Here is a 16,777-nt window from a genome sequence, read left to right on the forward strand (position 1 = left end):
AAATGAGGCTGTTCCTGGGGAAAATCCTTAAAAACAGGTCAGGAATGGAATGGAGGGAGAGCCAAAGGAAAAGCACGGGAATGACATGGAGCAGATCCCATCCAGCAGCCAATAGAGCTGGGGCTGGGATCTGGGGAATGTTCTCACCATCCTCGGGACTTTCCATCTCCAAGCCATGTGCTGAGGGGGATCCATGAGGAGCTCCTGGCTGGAGGGAATGGCTCAAATCCCGGGATAAGTGGTCCCAGCCCCACCTGGGCCGGCCCAGAGCAGGCAGGAATCCCAGGAACATCCCAGCTGTGGGACAGGACATTCCAGGAGTGGGGCAGGCATTCCAGGAAGGGGCTTTCATTCCACCAGGGTTCCTCCGAGTGCATCTCACCCCCTGCTCCAGGACTCCTGATGTAATTCCCTGCAAATCCATCCTATTCCTTGTCCTGGCCACTGCTGGGAATTGCCTTGGTTTTTCCAGCCAAAACCCCATGGATGTGAACGTGGGCACCTCTTCCCATGTATTCCCCAAATAATGGGAATGTATTTTTGGCTCAGTCCCTAAATCCTTCCCTCACCACGTGGAGCTGGATCCTCCTTGATCCCAGGATGGCATCCAGGATCCTGCAGTCCTTGGGAATGTCTGAACCCCTTCAGCACCCATGATTTGCTGTGATGGGAGTGGAAAATGTGGAAAAAAACCTTGGAATGGTGGCACGTGGAGAAGGAAAAGGAGGATGAGGGGATTCCTGGAGGCCAGGGAAGAGCTGGATGCCTGGGGAAGGATTGGGAATTGGCTGGGTGGGGTCCATGGAGGGGAAGGATTGGGAATTGGCCGGGTGGGATCCAGCAGGGGGGAGGATTGGGAATTGGCTGGATGGGATCCATGGGGGGGAAGGATTGGGAATTGGCCGGGTGGGATCCAGCAGGGGGAGCAGAAGGATGCGTTGGTCTCGGCGAGCAACAGCTCCGAGTGCAAGACCGAGAGTTTGGGTTTCATCCCTGTGGGAAAAGGCAGGAAAGGCTGAATCCTGGCCGGAATTTTCCCTTGGACCCTACAGAATTCCATAAATCCCCCCAAACATCAACGCTGCCCTTCCCAAGTGCTCCAGCCTTGGCTCTGGATGCTCCCAGCCCCACGTGGGTGTTGGTGGAGATTCCAGTGCTCCTATTCCCATCCCGTTTCCTTGGGAAATCTGCTGGTGGTTCGGCCCCTCCAAGCACCCCTGGTCCCTGGGAAGGATTAATTTGGGAAGGGTTTGTCCAGGTGTGGGTGGGACTCTCCCACTGGGATGCAGCTGGGAAGGGAGGATCCACCCCTGCCTTCCCTATCACTCCTTATCAGCTGATAAGAGCTGTCCCTGCCTCAGCTCAGCTCAGCCTGGCTCCAGCAAATCCCTCGACTCATCCCTTCCCACTTCCCTGGGAATTACCTTCCTTGAAGGGGAGAAGAGGGAAGATCCAGTGGGATTTCCCAGGATGGGCCATGTTTTGATTTCCAGGCTCTCCCACAGGGCTGGGACGTTCTCCTTGTCCCACCAGGAGCTGGGAAAGGATTCCAAGCAGGGCTGGTGGTGGGGAAAATCCTGTTCCCAACCCGGCCCAGTGCTTCTCCGGAGCTCCCAGTGGAAAATCTCTCCCAATTTTCTGCTCAAAGCAGGGATTTCTCCCTCAGCTCTGAGCAAATCCCTCTGTCCCTCCTTCCAAGGATTCTCTGCACATCCCTGAGCATCCCAATGGCTGGGCCTGGAAAACCTGGGGACACCTGGACAACCCCCAACCGGACATGGACCTTGTTCTTCCCGTGCCTCAGTTTCCCTGGATGGAAAATGGGGACGATGCCCATGTCCTGCTGGATGAGAACACCAGGAATTTGTTGGGATAAAAATCCATGTAATCCAAGATTCCAGCAGATTGCAATGGGAGAAGAATCCCACCCCCCCACCCGTGCACCCTCGGAGCTGAGGTAGGAGGTCGTTGTCCCTCTGATGACCCTCCAGGCCGTCACTGCTTCCATGGAGCTTCCATGGAGGGCAGGATTTGTCCTGGTTGTCCCTTGATGTCCCACCTGGAATATTCCCCATGGCCATGTCCCAGATGGGGCTGGTGGGACCTCATTTGCTGCTCTTGGTGAGCATCTCCTGGGGAAAAAGGGCGAAAATTCTCTCCCAAATTTCTCTCCATCTCCCACACCTGCTGCGTGCAGGGATGAGGGAAGAGGTGGAATTTCAGCTGGGCTGAGAGGTGGAGAGAAAGGTTTAGAAGATGGGATAAATATTCCAAGGTGAAGGGTGGGAACGTGGGGAGCTGGGGCTCAGGGGAGGCTGGGAAAGAGCGGGATGAGCATGGACGGTCTGTGGATGAGGAGCTGAAGCTGGACTGGCTGGAAAACTGGAGCAGTGGAAAAGTGGGGACAGCTTTGGGATTTGTGGGCAGACCCAGGGTGGCACCTGCGGCTCCTGGGGTCCAAAGCCACCTGGGGCCATGGGGTGGTCCTGGCCAGGGCCAGTCTGAGGACACCGGGGCTGTGTGGGTGGGGAGGTGCTGGTGACAAACTCCGGGAAAACGCAGGAGGAGGAGCTGGGAAATCCCTGCTGAGGTTGTCCCTGTCCTTTTCCCTTCCCAATGGATTGGTGGCTGCGTGCAGGGACAGCTCGTGGTGGGACTTGGGAGGGCTGTGGTGGGGACAGCGCCATGAGGATGAGCTGGGGGAGGTTTTGGAATCCCTACGGACCCAACGGAGAACCCAGAGCAGGAGATGGGACAACAAAACATTGGAAACTCCAGAGATCTCAGCTTTAATCAGAAACCTTCCCGGGTGACGCGTCCCCTCTGCCCTGCTGGGGACAGGAACCTCTTCCCTGCGCATGGAAATGTCCAGAAGGAAAGACAGGGGAGATCGGGGAGGAGGGAAGGGGGAGAAGGGAGATGAACGTGAGGTCGCTCGATGGGTCAAAAATAGACAACACTGATGTCACACGTGGCCATCAGTCCCCGCCGGCGGTGGCCCGGGGTGGCCCAGTCACTTCCTCCGCCCGATCTGGGCCATGAGGTGGGCGTTGGCCGCCGCCTTGGCCCGCAAGTTCTTGGCCTTGGCGATGTTGAAGAGGATGTTCATGATGTTGGTGGGGACGTCGAGGGACAGGGTGACCTTGGTGCGCCGGTCGCTCTTGGCCCGGTTCTGGTAGGTCTTGCCCTTCACCTGTGCCTGGGACACGTATTTGTAGTGGCCTTCCCCCGGGAACGTCCTTTTCCCCAGATCTTCCTCCGCCGCCTCCTCCCCGTCCTCCTCGGACGCCTCCTCCAGGGACGGCGACTCGGAGCCGCGCTTCTCCAGGACGGCGTTTTCCTCGGGATGGATCTTCTGCGCTTCTGAGAGGGCGACGTTGAGGCAGCTGAAGATGGAGGCGGCGTTGGAGAGGCTCAGGGCCCGGCCGGTCCCGGCAGCTCCGAGCAGGATGAGGAGGAGCAGCAGCCTGGGGTGGGACATTGCGGTGGCCTGGCCGTGGAGACACCGAGGGGAGGGCAGAGAGGGCTGTGAGCTTCCCGTGGGACCTGGGGAGATCCAGCCTCTCCTCATCCCTTCCCAATCCCTAAAATCCCCGCCCTACGCTCTTGGATTCACCTCACGGGTTCTAGTCCAGGTGGGAATGAATTGCCTTGGGGTGCAACCCCCAGCCCTTGGTTTTGGGGTGCTGGTGGGAGGTGGGATGTCCACGGAGCTTCGCTTCCATGGAGCTTCCATGGAGAAGAAGATTTGGCCTTTGCTTCCATGGAGCTTCCATGGAGCTTCCATGGAGGGGAGGATTTGGCCTTTCCTTCACGGAACACCCGTGGCTGCTGCAGGAGAGCCGGTTTGGACCATGGGGATCCCCATGGATCCCTCTCCACCTCCTCGGAGCGCCCATGGCTGCCACCAGCTGCTGCAAAGGTGGCGTCTCCACCTGCTCACCCTGAAGCCACCAGAGATGTTCCTCAAGCCCATCCCAACCCACTCGGTCCCAAAAAGATGTGGGAACGATGACCCCGTGGGATGGACCCGTGGGATGGACCCCGTGGGATGGACCTGTGGGATGGACCCCGTGGGATGGACCCTGCGGGATGGACCCCGTGGGATGGACCCGTGGGATGGACCCGCGGGATGGACCCCGTGGGATGGACCCCGTGGGATGGACCCTGTGGGATGGACCCTGTGGGATGGACCCGTGGGATGGACCCTGTGGGATGGACCCCGTGGGATGGACCCCGTGGGATGGACCCCGTGGGATGGACCCTGCGGGATGGACCTGTGGGATGGACCCTGTGGGATGGACCCCGTGGGATGGACCCCGCGGGATGGACCCCGTGGGATGGACCCCGTGGGATGGACCTGTGGGATGGACCCGCGGGATGGACCCGTGGGATGGACCCGCGGGATGGACCCGTGGGATGGACCCGTGGGATGGACCCGTGGGATGGACTCGTGTCCCCTCTCCAGCCCCGGCCTTGGCTGCTCCGGGATTGCTCCAGCCCCAGGATCCTCCTCCCCCTTGGATCCAGGACAGGCCCCATCTGTGACCCTCTTCCTTTGGACCTGGGGGCACCTCCAAGGTCACACCACAGCAGCTTCACTTCCTACCTGAAACAGGGTCATTTTGGGGGTTTTTTGGGGTCTTTTGGCCCATTTTTGGGGCTGTAAATCCCTGGATCCCGTCCTGCTCCACCAACCCTCCCCATCTCCCTTTATCTCCACCTGACCTCTCAAAGGATCTCCCGTGGGACTTTTTGCCCATTCCCAGGATGGAAAAGGGTCCCCAAGAAGCCCCGAGGCCACGCGGGCTCTCCAAGCGCCTGGAATCCTGCCCGTATTCCCAATCTTCGGGCCCCATCTTGTGGCCAGCGGCTCGCACGGCAATTCCTGGCTGGGGCCAGTCCCCAGGGATGCGAGGACCTCACCTGGGGCTGGAATTCCATCCTTGATTTTGGGGTTGGGAGCTGCTAATTTCATTCCCATGGGATGTTGTGGGGCGGGATGGCTCCAGGGTGTCTTCGGGATGCCCCTGGGAATGGGGGATGTGACCCCAACTCAATCCATGCCCCGGGATCTGTCACCCTGGAGCTGCTGGGATCCCTGAAAATGCCCTTCCCTACCCATGGAGGGGGAGATTTGGGAAGTTTTATCCCCTGAATTCTGCCTTTTCCATCCCTTGGAGTGGGAATTGGGGCAGGGTTATTCCCCTAACTCTGCTATCCATGGAAAAGGGGAGAGATTTGGGAAGTTTTATCCTCTTAATTCCACCTTTTCCATCCCTTGGAGGGTGGAATCAGGGCAGGGTTGTTCCCTTAATTCTGCTCTTTGCTACCCATGGAAAAGGGGAGAGATTTGGGAGGTTTATCCCTTTAACTCTTTCCTTTGCCTTCCCTTGGAGGATAAATTCTGGGAAGGTTTATCCCTTTAACTCTGCCCTTTATTGTCCATGGAAAAAGGGAGAGATTTGGGAAGTTTTATCCTCTAAATTCCGCCTTTTCCATCCCTTGGAGGGTGGAATTGGGACAGGGTTATTCCCTTTATTCTGTTTATTGCTGTTCCTTGGAGTGGGGATTTTGGGCAGGGTTATTCCCTTATCTCTGCTTTTTGCTATCCATGGAAAAGGGGAGAGATTTGGGAGGTTTATTCCCTTAATTCTGCCCTTTTCCCTCTTCCCGAGGGAAAATTTGGCCATGTCAATCCTCCCTCAGGATTTGAGGGAGCCGCTCCTCTTCTTTTCCTCCTGTTTCACCCCTTCCCAAAATCCCACAGCGCTCCCCAGGCAAAATCCTCAACCCTTCCCTGGATCCAGATTGGAGAGGAAGGTGAGGAGCAGCAGCCGTGGAATGATCCAGGGAAAGCTGTAGGATCAAGGAAGGAAAACCTTTCCCAGGCACTCAACTCCACATGGGGATAATTCCAGACCCCAAACTCTCTTTTCCTCCTGCCCCAAATCGCACATTCGGGGATTTGAACAGCAAGGACATCCCGGGATTTAATTTTTCTTGGAAAAGCTTAATAGGATGAAGATTCCTCCCACCCCAAAATTCCCCTTTCCCCCCTTTTTCACCTCCTTCCACCCTCAGCAAATTCCCAGTGCTCCTGCAGGATGGGATGCTCGGGGTGTGGATTCAGGAATCGGGGCTTTTCCCACCCCCGAGGGACACTCTGTGATTCCCAACTGCCGCATGCAGAATGGGAATGTTGCCAAAAGCCCTTCCAGAGCTGGAAAAGCTCCGGGAAGAGCCCTGGGATGTTCCTGCCCTCTCTGGAATCTCGGAGCAGCATCTCCCCCTTCTCCTCTCCCCCACAGCTCCTTCACTGGCTGAATCGAGCGCCTTTTCCTGGGATTGTTCCAGCTTTTCCCACTTAAAACTCTGGGAATCTCAGCTGAGCAAAGGGAAGACGCGGTTGAAGCCATCCACACCCATTCCTGGTCCTCGCCGGGATGGATATCCCGGCAGAAGGAACAGAAAGCAAGGGAAGAAAAAGCCAGGAAAAGCTGATTTTTGGGATCGGGTTTATTTTTGCCCGGGGGGATTGTGCCTCAACATTCCAGGAAGTTTTTATTGGAGCAGGAAAAAAGCTGGAATTGGGGTTTGCTCCGTGCTAAAAAAAGCAGGGAAAGGAGGAAAAACCACCCGCGGTGGATCTGAGGAAATGGGAATTAAATCCGCCGCTGCCGGAGAGCGACCAGCGGGAGCCGGGAATTGCTGGGATGCCCGGGAGCGTTTTGCAGGAATTTTATCGGGATGCTGCCGAGCCGCCGGGAGCGTTTGTGTCTCCTGCAAAATCTCCCGCTTGGCTTGCAAGGAGAAAAATGACCCATTCCAGCTCTGGAAAACCGGGATCAAAAGCTTTGCCGGCTCTCCTCGGCGGCGGAGCACCGGGATGGAGCTGATTTTTCCCTATTCCAAAGTAAGTCTGGGATCAAACTGTGGATGAGACCCGGAGACTTTTAAAACTCCGGCGCTGCCTCCGCTTCCCTGATGAGTTTTTCCCGGTGCTGATTCCCAGGGCTCCAAAATCCAGGTGGGCTCGAGGCAGGGGGGTGGATTTGCCTCGCTCTCCTTCCCATCCCTTCAGTGCCAGCAGGGATTTGTATCCCTAAATTCCCAAGATTTCCCGACCCTTCCCATGCTGCCTGTTCCGATCTGCTTCCCAAAATTGGTGGAATAATCCCAAAAATTTGTTTTTATTAGGATGGAGGGGGGGGGGGGATTAAGGGGAATTTTTAATCCCTCGGTATCAAAAAATCTTGGAGTGCTTTTCCTACCCTGCTTTTTTTCTCCCTTAAAAGAAAAACATGGAATCTGATTTCCCAAGAAAACACTGGAATATTTAAAGTTTGTGCAGGTGAAGCTGGGGAATAAAAGAAATCCAGGCACTCACCTGCTTTTCCTGGATGGGATGGGAAGGAATCTGTGGAATCACTCCCAGGAAAGAGGCATCGGAGCCTTTCCCGAACTTCTCCCTGGCTGTTCCCTGATTTTTGGAAGAGGGGCTGGGATATTTTTCCCTCTCTCTGGAAACCTTTTCCCCCTCCCTCGTGTATTTATAAAAATCAGGGATCACGGGGTTGGAGTCGTAATTCCAGACGTGGAGCCTTCGTTTGGCAATGATTTCATTAAAATGAGCTCAGAGCGAGCTGGCGACGTCACGGAGCCTCTCCCCATCCGCAGGGAAAAAACCAGGAAAGGGGGGGGGGGGCGGAAAGACGTCGGATCCCACAATCTGGGAAGAGTCACCCCAAATTGGGGCTGGCGTCAGTGCCGGGATTTTGTGGGATCATGCGGAGCTTCTCCCCCAGGGAGCAGGGCCGGGGGTTTTGGGGGCAGGGATGTTTGAAAGCCGAAGGTTTCTCTGGCTCTGAGGGTGCCTGGTGGGGTTCCAGCATGGATTGATGTTATCCCAATGGATGTGGTTTTATTCCAAGAGTGGGGATTTGGAAGGGTTTTCCCTGTTTTCCCATCTCTAGGGAATTTTCTCTTCCCATTCAGGCAGGGGAAACAGCTGGAAGGTGGAAATTTTGGGGAACTTCTTCCAGGATTTATTGGCACAATCCCAGGTGTGGCAATGGAAAGGGATGGGAAGGACGAGGTGTGGGATGAGGGGAAAAAAGCTCCAGTTCCCTAAAAATCCAGCAGGATTAACTGGGATCATCCCAAAACAGCAGCCAGGTGGGAAAAATACCCAGTCCGGGCTCCCAGGACTGGTCTGGTCCCAGTTTGGTTGGAGAGGAACTTCCTGAAATCCCCATGGTTTGGAGATTTGGGAATAGGGATGGAGAATTGGGAATGGGGATCAGGATTTGGGAGCAGGGATGGGGATGGAGGTTTGGGAACAGGGAACGGGGATGGAGATTTGGGAACGGGCATGGAGATTTGGGAACGGGGATGGAGAACTGGGAACAGGGATGGGAATTTGGGAACAGGGATGGAGAACTGGGAACAGGGATGGGGATTTGGGAGCAGGGATGGGGACGGAGATTTGGGAATGGGGATGGAGAATTGGGAACGGGGATGGAGAATTGGGAACGGGGATGGGGATGGAGAATTGGGAAGAGGGAATGGGGATTTGGGACCAGGGATGGGGATGGAGATTTGGGAATGGGGATGGAGGTTTGGGAACAGGGATTTTTTCCATGTCATCCCAGGAAGAACTCGGGTCTCCGGGGTCCCTCCAAAGGGTCCCAGCCCGGATTTGTGGCTGGGCCGGATTCTCCTGGAGGCTCCAAGACCAAATTATCCAAAGCTCCTCTGAAACTTCCTTGGAAAAGCCGTTGCCACACTGGAGGGGAGCAGTTATCCCTGGGAATGGGGAAAATCCTGCTAAAAGTGGGGAAAATCCATGGAGAAACCCCTTGAGGTGGGATGGGCTCTGACTTAGGGTGGGACGTGTTCCCACTCCTGGCCTGGAGAAAAGGAGCCAAAATTGTGGGAATTCCTGGATGAGGATCCAGCCCCTGAGGATCCAGTCTGAGCTGGGAATGGTGGGAGCTTCCCTTTGCTCCAAACCTTGGGAATTCTGCCTTTATCCAGATGAGCCCCATCAGGATCCACCTCTCCAGGAATTCCCTCTTTTCCCACCTCCATCTGGAGCTTCCATCTCCTGGAATGAGGTTTTGGTTTCCCTCCTTCCCCAAGGCCTGGAAGGGAATTTGGTTCTCCAAATCCTTGGAATTTTGGAGGAATTTTTGGGAAAAAAACCCCCCCAGGGCAACTTCAATGCAAGGAGCTGGGTGGGAAAAATCTGTGTGAGGGATTTTTTCCAGGGAAAAGGATCAGGGCACGGACTGGGAGACTTTTCCAGCTCCAGATCAGATCCTGGGCTGTTTTCCAGAGTTTTATTTCCCAACAAATCTCTTTCCCCACAATTGGATTTATTGGGAAGGGGAAATGTCCTTGGAGGATGCAAATCCATGCTCCTGACATGGAATTTTCATGGTGTTTTTTTTAAGGAAAAATAGGAAAGAGAAGGCAGAAAAAAGAAGGAATTTCCTGGTTCATCCCTTTAAAAGCAAATCCCACTTTTTTTAGCTGCCTCGGGATAAGCAGAGAGGAGATTTTCCTGCATGGAAATTTTATTTCCAAGGGAAATTTCCATAAAAATATCCCTGGGGAAGGAGGGAGCTGAGCCAGGAACATCCCGGGGCATCCACAGGACCTGGAGGCCTCGAACTCCCAAAAGTTTCCCTGGAAACTCCCAAATTTATAAAAAATGCAGCTTGTGAGGAGGCTCCATCATCCCTGGGATTCCGGAGGATCGGGACCTCTTCCCACCTTTCCCCTCCTTTCCCGGGAGCTGAATTTCCGGGAGTGAATCATTGTTTGGAGCTCATTAAAGTTTCATCTCCAGCAGCTGGGGAAAATCTGGGATTTGGGGCCGTTTCATCCCAGGAACCTTGAAAACAAAAAAAATCCTGAATCCCAGAAGTTTTCCCGGCCCAGGAGATTCCGTTCGCTGCTTCCAGCCCCAGAATTCCATGGAGGAGTCGGACACGGATGCGCTGAGGGGCAAAAGGGGCTTTTCCACTTGGCTTCGTCCCTTTCCCCCCCAGTTTTTAGGGCTTGATTTGTGTTTTCCAGGCTGTGGAAGGAGGAGAATCTCCCAGGGAAATTCCCAATCTCCCTAAAATCTGACAGTAGATCCTTCCTCTGCCACGAGGCTGATTTGGGTGGATTTTATGGGAATTCTCTTCCCATAACCCCATTCGGGGGGGATTTTCACTCCTTCCAGCAGCTCAAATGCAGGAATTCTTTCCAACGTGGCCAAATATTGGAAAACTCCATCCAACGGGAAGAGAAGAGCCGAGAACATGGAATTTGGAATGATTACTTTGCCTTTTTTGCCCTTTTCCCACCTTTTCTGAGGGGATTTGCATCCCTGGATTTACACAAAGCTCTCCGTGTTGCATCTTCCTGGGAATGAACGAGATCCGCCCGGAGCTTTGGATGCCAATGGAATGTCAGGAAAACTCCTCGGGATGAACCGGATTGGGGCTACTTTGGAAATTCCCAAAAATCCCATGGGCCAAACCCAAAGATCCAATTCCACTGGAAGTCTCCAGGCATGGAATTAAACCTGGATTTCGCTGCTTTCCCTCCAAAGGAAAAGGGGGGAAAAAAGTGGTGGAAGAGGAAAAATAATCCCAAATCCTCCAAATTTTCCTGGAATGTTTTTATTTCTTTCCCTCTGTTGCATCTCCTGCCTCTTTTCCAAAGGGATTTTTGCACCTACCTGGACACGTGGGCAGCACATTCCTGGTTGGACGGACACACCTAAAATCTGGGAAAAATGGGAAGGGAGCCTGGATCCACACACAAGCTCCGGGAATTTTCCCTGATGTTGTGTCCCAACATGAAATCCGCTGTTATCCCAAGGATCTGAGTAGAAGAGGAGCTGCTCCCGCTTTTTCCTGCATCCAGAGCCCGGATTCGATCCCACTGCAGCAGCTGGAAAAGACTGGAAAAGGCTCCAGGAAAGGTTCATTCCCTCCAGGTGGGTTTTGTTGCTTTTCCAGGATTCCACGGCTCTGGAGTGGCTCCTTGGCTTCCTGATTCCTGGGGAGGTTTCTGGGATGGTTTTGGAGAGGCTGGGGAGGTCTGGGAATTGCAGGGGGGGTGGGCTAAGGGATGCCCAGGAGCTCTCCAGAGGAATTCTGTGGGATCAGCTGGGATTTTCCAGGTGGTTTCAGGTGCAAAACGGAGCCGGACAAACAGCCCAAGGTGGCACCTTTTCCTTGGTTTTCCAGAGGCAAACTCATCCCGATTTTCACCCCCTTGCAGAGCTGGAAGGCACTGAAGGTTTTCCAGGCTTTTCCAACATTTTTTCTCCTTCCCAGAGATGTTGGGATGCAATTCCACCCTTGCAGCGGGCAGGGGATGGGGATTCCCTGGGGATACCGGGATTCACTGCTTGTTCCTGCTCCAAAAACGGATGGATTTCATCCCAAAGGGCTGTGGATGGAGGGAAATGTGGAGGTTTTTCCAGGATTTAGACCGGCTTGGATGAGGCTTGGAGCAACCTGGGATAGCGGAAGGTGTCCCTGCCCATGGGATGAGCTTTAAAATCCTTTCCAACCAAACCATTCCCTGATTCCAGGATTCCATCCATTGATGGCATCTCCAATTCCTCCTGCTGTAAAAATCCATAATTAATGAACCTGAGCCTAATTCCAGCTGGGAACACCACGGAGGGATTTTCCGTGCTGCTTTTCCAGAGGATTTTGTCGGCTCCTTCCCGACTTGTCCGATCCAAGCTCCCGGCACATCCAGAGGGCGCTGGATGAGGCTCAGCCGTGGCCATTTCAGGGCTGGATCATTATCCAATCACCAAATTATCCCGATCCAGCTTTTTCTCTCTCTCCATCCCTTTTCCTTTGTCGGGGTTGCTTAGGAACGGCCGTGGACATCGGAGGCTGCGGCCGGGAGAGTTTCAAGATTCCCTGCCTGGATGCACCTGGAATTCCCTCCTGGAAAAGGGCTGGGGGTGCTCTCTAGGTGCTCCTAAATCCTTGGATTCGCATCCCTGAGCCACAAATCCCCAGGGAACACAATCCAACATCCCTCTTCATGTCCACGTTCCATGAGGATTTGTGAACTGGCTTTATGTGCTTTAAATCCCAGATTTTTTCCTGGTCAGCTTTGCTTTCCAAGGCCTTTTTCCAAAGGATGTTCAGGAATTTTCTGGTTCGGAGCCTGGAATGTCGCCAGCAAAATCCTTCAGCCCTAAAACCTCTCCCCCCACTCCTGCACTGGAATAATTTCAAGGAATTCAATTAAGCTGACCTGACATTTCCAAGGAAACGCCGGGGCTCCGTTCCCGGAATGTTTTGGCCCTGGCAAAGCCTCCGGGATGGAAAATCAATAGCGAACATTTGATTAATCCAGGGGGGATTGAAAAAAATTCCAGTTCCCAATTTTCCTGAGCCCTGATGGGAATTTGAGCTGCTTTTAATCCACTGAGCTCGATCTTAGGCTGGCTTAAATATTGGATTTCACTTCCCAGCTCTTCCAAACCTGGATTGAGGCACTTGGATCCCCCAGGAGCTGCTGCCTTGGGTCGGGAATGTGGATTCTGGTGGAGGGTTTGGAGCCAAATCATTCCTTTGGGAGACTCTTCCCAAATCCTTTGGATGCACCTGGAGCAGGAGCCAGGAGGCCAAATCCTTACCCAGCCTTGGCTTTGGGATTTGGAGGAAAAGCTGCCGAGAAATTCCAAAGCCAGGGAAGTGAGGTCTGATTTTAAGGGATGGCACTGGGCTGGAAAGGGAAAATGAAGGGGTTGTCCCAAATTTCTGGGAACAATGACACAGGAAGGGAATTTCCTCCTGCTGCCTCCAGCCCCTGTGGATTCCCAGGTCTAGAAAGGATTTTCATGGAATTTCTGCTGCTTGGCGTCTCCTCACACGCGGTGACAACTTCCCGCGCCGGCCAAAGGATCCGCAGGGGGGATGAAGGATTTCTTCCTCTTGGCTTTGGGAAAAAATTCCACTTGGAGTTCTTAATGAGCACTTTATTACAGAATAGGTTGTTATCCTTCAGGGAATGAAAGGAAGAGGATTTTTAATAAGGATATGTAGGAATAGGACACAAGGAATGGCTTCCCACTGCCAGAGGGCAGGGATGGATGGGATAAACAGGATTTTGGGAAGGAATTCCTGGCTGGGAGGGTGGGGAGGGGCTGGAATGGAATTCCCAGAGCAGCTGGGGCTGCCCCTGGATCCCTGGAAGTGTCCAAGGCCGGGCTGGAGCACCTTGGGATAATGGGAAGTGTCCCTGCCCATGGCAGGGGTGGAATTTGATGATCCTTAAGGTCTTTTCCAACCCAAACCATTCCATGCTTTTATTTTCCAACCAGGGAACCTGTGGCTCCTCCAAGTCTGTTTCCTTGATTATTTTTTCCAGTTTAATTTGGGAATGATGGCTTTTCCTGATTATTGCAAATCCTTTACTCCCCTCGATGGTCTCAATGCCGCGGGGCCGGAATTCCACTCATTCCAAATATTTCCTGGGATGTTGAAAGCCGGAGGCTGCAGCATCCCAAGATCCGCATCCTCCCGCCTTCCTGGGAAAATGCTCGCTGGGAAATCAGGATAATGCGAAAATTTTGGGATAGTTCTCAGAAATCCGCTTGTTCCAAGCCCTGTGGAAAAGCCCAATCCCTCCTTTCCGGGTGACGCTGCTTTTCCCACCGGGAACATGTTGTTGCTTCTCCCAGGGAATTATTTTCCTGCCAGGAGCCAATACCAGAATGTTTTTCCTGCCCAGGGACATCTCGGGACCAACCAGGATTTTGGGAGGAGAGGCTGGAAATGTCCCTCTGGAAATGGCACTTGGCCCCTTGCCAACATTTACAAAATTCCATGGTTTTCAGGGTTTTTTGGGGATTAAAAGGAGGAAAAGTCCCCAAATTTCTGCTCCTCCCTCCTCAGTGCCTGGGGTTTGTGGGTGAGGAAAATCCTGGGATATGCTGGGTGAGGAGAATCCTTTTCCTACCTGTGCTTCCAGGAGCAAAGAGCCAACCCCAAATCCAGGGAAATCTGAAATCTGGGAAATCTGAGCTCCATTTTATCAAAATACCTGGAAAACTTGGAATAAATCCCTGTTTTTCCATTGGAAGTGCTGTAACCTTTCCCAGGGGTTATCCCATGGAACAGATTCTATTGGATAGGACCCCTCTCAGCTGTGTCCGTGTCTCCATGGGACCAAAATCCAGGGATTTAGAATCCCTCTTACTGGATTTCCACAAGTTGCAGCTCCAAACTCCTCAAGGAATTGGAAGTGACAGCTTTTTAGGGAGAAGCCTGGCTTGGATCCCTGTTTTCTTCGTGGACATTTTAACTCCTCTTAACCTGCCTAGGGAATTCCCAAGTGGAGGAGAAGGCAGGAATTCCTAAAGACCACAAGGAATTTAGGGCCAGGCTGGAAGAGATGGGGCTCATCGTGCCCCCCTGATCCAGCTGGGAAAATAGATATTCCCACCTTTCTCTGCCATTCCCAAGGTTTTCTTCTTCCAGGCGAATGATCCGGAATTCCATAGAACTGAGACAATTTTATTTTACAAAAATAAACTCGGGAATTTTTGCCACCTGGTTTGGCTCAGGAATTCTGCCCTTGCCATCCTCCTTTTCCTGAGCATCCGGAGGTTTCCCTCTCCTCATCCCATAATGTCCATAATTCCAGTTTTCCAACGTCTTTTATTCCCAACATCTCCCGCCTCTCTCCATGTTTGTCTTGTCCAATCTCGGAGGCATCGGAGTCGCTCCTCGAAATCCACTTGGATTTAAAGGAAGCACTTGGAGCGGATCATCTTCCTCTGCCTGGTTTTGGGGAAAAGAGGGAAGAGGAAACAATGGGAATGTCAGAAGTTGGCTGCAATTCCCAAGCTCAGGAGGTCCCTGGCACCACGGGATTGTCACATCCAACATCCATAAAAAGCAAAATTCCCAATCCAGGCTGAATCCTGGCTCTGTTTAGGATGGACCAGGAAAAATGGGCACATGGAGGATGCAGGAATCTGGCTTGGATTGGGATGAATCCCATTCCTGGTGGTTCCTTCTCCCCACAAACAGTGCTGGAGGTACCTGCAGCTGCTTCGGGAAGCTCCCAGTGGCTCCTAAAGCAAATTCCCTGGAAAAAAAGTTGGGCAGGAGGAGGCTCACTCAATTCCCGGTGCTGCTGGGCCTGGATTGAAAGCCCTGGGAATGATCCCAAAATGGTGGGATCTCTGCCTTTAATTCCTTTCTTTTTTAAGGTGCCCTCCAACCCAGAGCAGATGAACCTCACCAGAGATTTTTTAATGGATTGTGGAGAATTTATGGATTTTTTCTCCTCGGTGCCCAGAGGTCTTCAGGCAGAGGGAATTCTGAGAGAGGAATATTGTCCCTGGAAGGTTGGGATCAGCTCATGTCCTGCTTGGAGCAGGATGTTTGCATCCCTGCCAGGGCCCATGTTTCCTGGGATGAGCTGGAGATGAGGAAAATCTGCATGGACCGATCCCAAAATGCCTGGATCTGGCAGTGGAAGCCAAGCTGTGCTTCCAGAAGTGAGTTTTTCCCATTGAACCCCTGGATGAGGTGGGACCTTGATCCCAGGGTTTTAATCTAGACCTAAACTGGTCTAGATGGAGTTTAGGCTCTGCCTGGGGGCTGGAGATTCCAGAGGGTGCTTGGATGGAGCAATGCGGGGTTTAGAGGGCACAAATTCCCAAATTCCTGCAAATTTCACCCTCAGAAAGCACAAGAGACGTGCAAAAGATCAGGATGGGGTGTCCAAGCAAATCCATCCACACATCCGTGCCCAATCCCACCCATGGAATTGTCCCAGGGGAGATGTCCCGGAGCTCCTTTGGGCTGGATCAGGATGATCTGGGAATGGGAAGGGAACAAAACCCTACAAATTCCTGGCACTTCCCAGTGGGGCACCTTAAGGAAAAGGGAGCGGGCAAATCATGGATGGGTTTTCCTGCTCTGGGCTCATTCCTGGCTGGAGGAGGAGGGAATGTGAAGGGCTCAGCCTCACCTGCAGAGCTCCTGCAGTGCCGCTCGCATTCCCGCTTGGATGGGAAGCGGTTGCTGTTCCCTCGGCAGCCCCCGAACAGGAAGGGCCGGCAGGAGTTTGTGGGGCCGTGGAAGTACCAGAGCAGGGAATGGCGCTGGCAGGAGCCCTCATCCATGGGCTGCAGACACAGGGCTGCGGGAAAACACCCCACATTCCCCACGGATCGGATCCAGGTGGGAAAGCACCCCCACATCCCCCAGGGATTGGATCCACTCTGGAAAACATCCCACACTCACCCATGAGTCGGACCCGCTCTGGAAAACACACCCCACATTCCCCATGGGTAGGATCCAGGTGAGAAAACACCCCACACCCACCCATGGGTAGGATCCAGGTGAGAAAACACCCCACACCCACCCATGGGTTGGATCCATTCTGGAAAACACCCCCAACCTCTCCCCATGGTTGGATCCAGGTGGGAAAAGGCCCCGCTCTGCCATCCCTGTCCCTCCCTCCCCACATGTGGGGCTGGCTTAGGGACCCACAGCAGCAGCTGACCCCAAAGCCGCAGGGCTGGCAGGGCAAGGGGAGCGAGGATAAAGGGAGACATCCAGGAGTGGATTCCCAGCGTGGACAAAGGAGGGAATTCCCATAGGATTGGATTTCCCATATGGATTCCCAGAGTGGACAAAGGGGAACATCCAGCAGGGAATTCCCACGGTAGGATGAGCTCCTTGCTGCTCCATCATCCACCCCTGTGGTTCCCACCGTGGTG

General features: G+C 53.6%; 2 protein-coding genes across 22 annotated transcripts in view; both read right to left on the reverse strand.

The window, feature by feature from the left end:
* Positions 1-2,773: 2,773 nt before the first annotated feature.
* UCN3 (urocortin 3) lies at positions 2,774-7,494 on the reverse strand. Its single transcript, XM_010410015.3, has 2 exons — positions 7,391-7,494; positions 2,774-3,490 (listed from the first exon to the last, which is right to left on the reverse strand). Exon 2 carries the CDS (start codon positions 3,479-3,481, stop codon positions 3,014-3,016), a length of 468 nt encoding a protein of 155 aa, XP_010408317.1. The 5' UTR covers positions 3,482-3,490; positions 7,391-7,494; the 3' UTR covers positions 2,774-3,013.
* A 7,040-nt stretch (positions 7,495-14,534) lies between these two features.
* The window catches only part of LOC104695967 (collagen alpha-1(VII) chain-like), a 91,782-nt gene continuing 89,539 nt past the window's right edge, over positions 14,535-16,777 (reverse strand). For 20 of the 21 annotated variants that reach the window (XM_039571378.1, XM_039571381.1, XM_039571401.1 and 17 more), the window contains 2 exons: positions 16,024-16,194; positions 14,535-14,822 (listed from right to left, as the gene is read on the reverse strand). In XM_039571378.1, coding sequence (XP_039427312.1) covers positions 14,809-14,822; positions 16,024-16,194 — 185 coding nt within the window. In that variant the 3' untranslated portion in view covers positions 14,535-14,808. Of the gene's footprint in view, positions 14,823-16,023; positions 16,195-16,777 lie in introns of those variants that run through there. The other variant, XR_005604536.1, reaches the window with a different exon arrangement.

This window comes from Corvus cornix, chromosome 1A (genome assembly GCF_000738735.6).
Source record: "Corvus cornix cornix isolate S_Up_H32 chromosome 1A, ASM73873v5, whole genome shotgun sequence".
In the NCBI taxonomy this organism is placed as follows: domain Eukaryota; kingdom Metazoa; phylum Chordata; class Aves; order Passeriformes; family Corvidae; genus Corvus; species Corvus cornix.

What these genes read in the sequence shown, in the direction of transcription:
- UCN3 (XM_010410015.3), bottom strand. Translation starts at nt 3,481, where the DNA reads ATGTCCCACCCCAGGCTGCTGCTCCTCCTCATCCTGCTCGGAGCTGCC.